The sequence below is a fragment of the Telopea speciosissima genome, chromosome 11 (assembly GCF_018873765.1).
Source record: "Telopea speciosissima isolate NSW1024214 ecotype Mountain lineage chromosome 11, Tspe_v1, whole genome shotgun sequence".
Taxonomy (NCBI): Eukaryota; Viridiplantae; Streptophyta; class Magnoliopsida; order Proteales; family Proteaceae; genus Telopea; species Telopea speciosissima.
The window spans coordinates 56,955,837-56,959,731 of NC_057926.1; the positions used below are offsets into that span (position 1 = coordinate 56,955,837).

General features: G+C 41.6%; 1 protein-coding gene across 1 annotated transcript; it reads left to right on the forward strand.

The window, feature by feature from the left end:
• Positions 1 to 414: 414 nt before the first annotated feature.
• Positions 415 to 3,519, forward strand: LOC122645431. The gene is made up of 2 exons (XM_043838734.1): positions 415 to 1,039; positions 3,392 to 3,519. The coding sequence occupies exons 1-2, from the start codon at positions 415 to 417 to the stop codon at positions 3,517 to 3,519; spliced, it is 753 nt and encodes a 250-aa protein (XP_043694669.1).
• Positions 3,520 to 3,895: the final 376 nt, after the last annotated feature.

Genomic DNA, 3,895 nt, shown 5'->3' on the forward strand with positions numbered 1-3,895 from the left:
TTTGTAATAGGCCAGCCTCGTACAACTAAAGGTATGGATGCAATCTGGGTGATAGTTGATAGGATGACAAAGACATCTCACTTTGTTTCTATAAGGGTCACTTATTCCCTGGATAAACTGGCACATTTATACATTGAGAATGTGGTTCGTCTTCATGGCGTACCGGTCAGCATTGTATCCGACAGGGATCCCAGATTCACATTAAGGTTTTGGAAGGGCTTACAGCGAGCTATGGGCACTCAATTAAATCTCAGCACCGCTTTTCACCCCTAGACGAATGGACAATCAGAAAGAACTATACAGACCCTTGAGGATATGCTTAGAGCCTGTGCGCTAGAAAAGAAGGACAATTGGGACTCACACATTCCATTAATAGAGTTTGCATACAATAATAGTTATCATTCCACTATAGAGATGGCACCATATGAAGCGTTATATGGTAAGAAGTGTCGCACACCTTTATATTGGGATGAAGTTGGAGAACGACGTATGCTAGGCCCTGAGCTTATACAAGCTACTTGTGAGAAGGTAGATATGATTAGGGAGAAGATCAAAATAGCACAGAGCAGGCAACAGAGCCACACAGATGTAAGAAGAAAAGATCTGGAGTTCCAAACAGGAGAAAAGGTGTTCCTCTGTGTTTCTCTGACAAAAGGAATTATGCAATTCAGTAAGAAAGGGAAACTGAGTCCTAGATACATTGGGCCTTATGAAATTCTCAAGAGAATCGGAGCGGTGGCATATCAACTAGCTCTACCACCCTCATTAGAAGGCGTTCATAACGTATTTCACATATCCATGTTGAAAAAGTATGTACCAAACCCAACACATATCCTAACTGCTGAGCCAATACAACTAGAAACTGATATGTCATACAAGGAACAACCCGAAGAAATTTTGTGGCGAAAGGAGCACAAGCTTCATAACCGTACCGTCGCTTACGTAAAAGTGCGATGGAGAAACCACGTGCTCGAGGAAGCATCTTGGGAACGCGAAGAGGAAATGCGGGAAAGATATCCTCATCTTTTCGGTTTACAAGGTATGTCAATTTCGAGGATGAAATTTCTATTAAGAGGGGAGAATGTTACAGTTTGGCTTATTTTGACCCGAAGACTAACCCGAATCCGATTGTAAGTCTGGAACCCGAAGTCGTAGCCCCATGTACCCTGTGGAACATAGGTTGGGTGTTTGAGTGAGTAGACACAGGAGATGGAATCCTTGCATCATTACGTCACCTGTCGGCAAAACGACGCATACCTCCCCGGTGCAATTGCAAAGTTCACAAACAAATGTACAATTCTAGGTAAGCGACTCCGACCATATCTTTAAGTATTTAGGGCATGAAAACATTGCTAGAAATGTGTTAGTACGTGAAACCGTCAAACTCGGGGCATTCCGACACTTGGACAACACATAAAACACACTCTGGTGGATCCCTCTGGTCAACCACTTATATCAACTAGAGTTACTATTACTGTAGATTCCTGTCTCGGGAGTGCGGGACCCGGTGCCTCAAGTCGGGGAACTTGCCGCCGCATCCCATTTAGCTTGTTGAAATGTTTCCCCAACAATGTTAGTACTTGGGGCCCGCTTAACTAACCCTCGTACACAGATTCGGCTAATTAATTATTTTATAATTAATAAGGATAAGACTTAAGTAACTGACTAATCCACCATCTATATAAACAAAACACCTCTCACTATTCACCTCTCTTCAAAGCTAAACGATAGAAGCCGAGTGAAGTAGAAAGAAGAAAAGAAGGAAGCTGAAGACTAAATTCTGTTTTGGTAAGAGACTTACCACCCACATCTCCCTCCATCTAATCCTAGTTACTCTTACAATCATTTCCCCCCTGTAATCCGACTATGAATTCTGTTCAGCTTCCATGCACTTGATTAAAGAAGGAGTTCATTCAAATATCTCTAAACAGCAACCACCATAAGGTAATACCTTCTCCTTTCTATGAATCTTCCTTTAATTCTTTTCCCTTACCATGATTCCTGTGCCAAATTCATCCTTAATTTGGGAATCTAAACACTCAGTTCCATGGGTGTGGATTTACTTGGAGGATTGTTTAATTTAGTCAAGCTTTCTCCATATATGTTAAACCCTATTAGGAAGTTTTCATCTGGGTCATAGATTGTTGGTGCTACCATCAATTAGCACCCTGTTAAGTCTAAATCCATGCTTTATAAACTAGTTTCCAACCATACTTAGTTGGTTTAATTCATGTAAAAGAACTCAGAATTTTTTCTTGCATAACTGAACTATGGTCACTAACTTAACCCCAATTCCCCAAATTGCCCATCTCCCTAGCCTATTTTGAGTCACAGGAATTCAATCTCATATGTGAGAATCATCCCTGATGTCAATTGGGGAAAACCAACCCAAAACCTCCCCTTCAAAACTCTGTTTACCTTCTTAAATTTTCGTTTACTATTTGTCTCCGGTGGAAGTCACTGGTCAACCGGAGACACAGACCAGTGTTGTTGTCAGGTGTTTTCTTAACTCCAAACCTATTCTAAATTAACCTTAACCTATCTTGGGATTTCAGTAACATTAGAATACCGCCTAACATATATGTTTGGTTTATAAATATTAGGACCTAGTTCTTGGGTTATTGAACCTATCGGCAATCGACTCGTGAACTAACCCGGCAGCGCAAAATCAACTATAGCAAAGTAAGTAGGGATAGCCCTTGATTTTATTTTGGAATATTTATCATTTTAGATTGATTATCAGGAATCGTGCATATGTATAAATTTATTCTTGTTAGAACCTGTCTTATTAATTATTTCATTTATATCTTATGATTGTGAAATTACGATGCGATGTGAAATGTGTTGGAATGTGAACTTTGTATGTTAGAATAGATGTCGTAGACGACTTGAAAACGAGAAGTATGGTGTGCCGTAGTATGGGATGCGGGAGCACTGTACACCTCGTACTATACCATTTAGTCTGCACATGGCTAGGAATATCATTCCTTGGTACTACAACCCTTACCAACAGGGGTCTAGGTGCTGGGTGGTCATAGCTCCCTGTTGCTGAGGAGTGTGTGGAACACCGGGGTAGGGTCCAAGCTATGATTATCGGAGTCTACCCACGGGGGGATCTGGGGATTACTACCGGTGTGGGCTCCATGCAACAATTGAGGTTACGACTTGGGTTGAGATGACAGACCCAAGTCTGTTTTCCCGAGTTGTTGGCGTAGTACAGACTTAGAGACTTAGACATTGTTTGTTAGGTGGAAATTAGGTTTAAAAGTGAATCCATGCATTAGGATTTTGGTTTTGTATGTGCAAATGCTTGTGTGTGGTCTATCCTTTACTTGTTGAGCTCGGTGGAGCTCACCCCTGTGAAATATTTTCTTTTTAGATGATCCTGCAGGTAGATGTGATGGCAGCGGGGAGGATTATTTTGAGGCGGCGGCTGATGGTTATAGTGACCATGCTGGTTTGGACTCAGAGGGGTGTGATCCCTCTGACATGGACGATCACGGTGTCCCTGGAGAATAAGGACTGATGACGAGGAGCTCGTTTATCTTTTGACGTTACATAGTATTTTTGGTGGACGTGGTCCACTGTAAATATTGTTTAGTTTGGTAGTTTCTGGCCCGACAGTTGGACATCGTACCTTCTGGTTGCTTGGGTGTTTAATGACAATGTAAATAACTTGTAAATTATCTAGTACACTCTTTACTTTCCATGCACTCAAATTCGGGATATATTTGTCATTTTATCATTATGTTTTGCTTGTGACTTGTATCTACAGCTTTGTGATCTTGGAGGTCCTTGAATATATTGGATATTCGGGTCAACCCACGAATCCTCCTAGGGGGTGGTTTTGGGGTGTGACACCAACCCTATAGCCCGAGTCATCCCTTGGAGGATA

Coding starts and splice junctions, on each gene's coding strand:
- LOC122645431 (XM_043838734.1), top strand. CDS start 415: ATGGCACCATATGAAGCGTTATATGGTAAGAAGTGTCGCACACCTTTA. Junction 1,040..3,391: donor TCATCTTTTCGGTTTACAAG/GTATGTCAATTT, acceptor ATGATCCTGCAG/GTAGATGTGATGGCAGCGGG.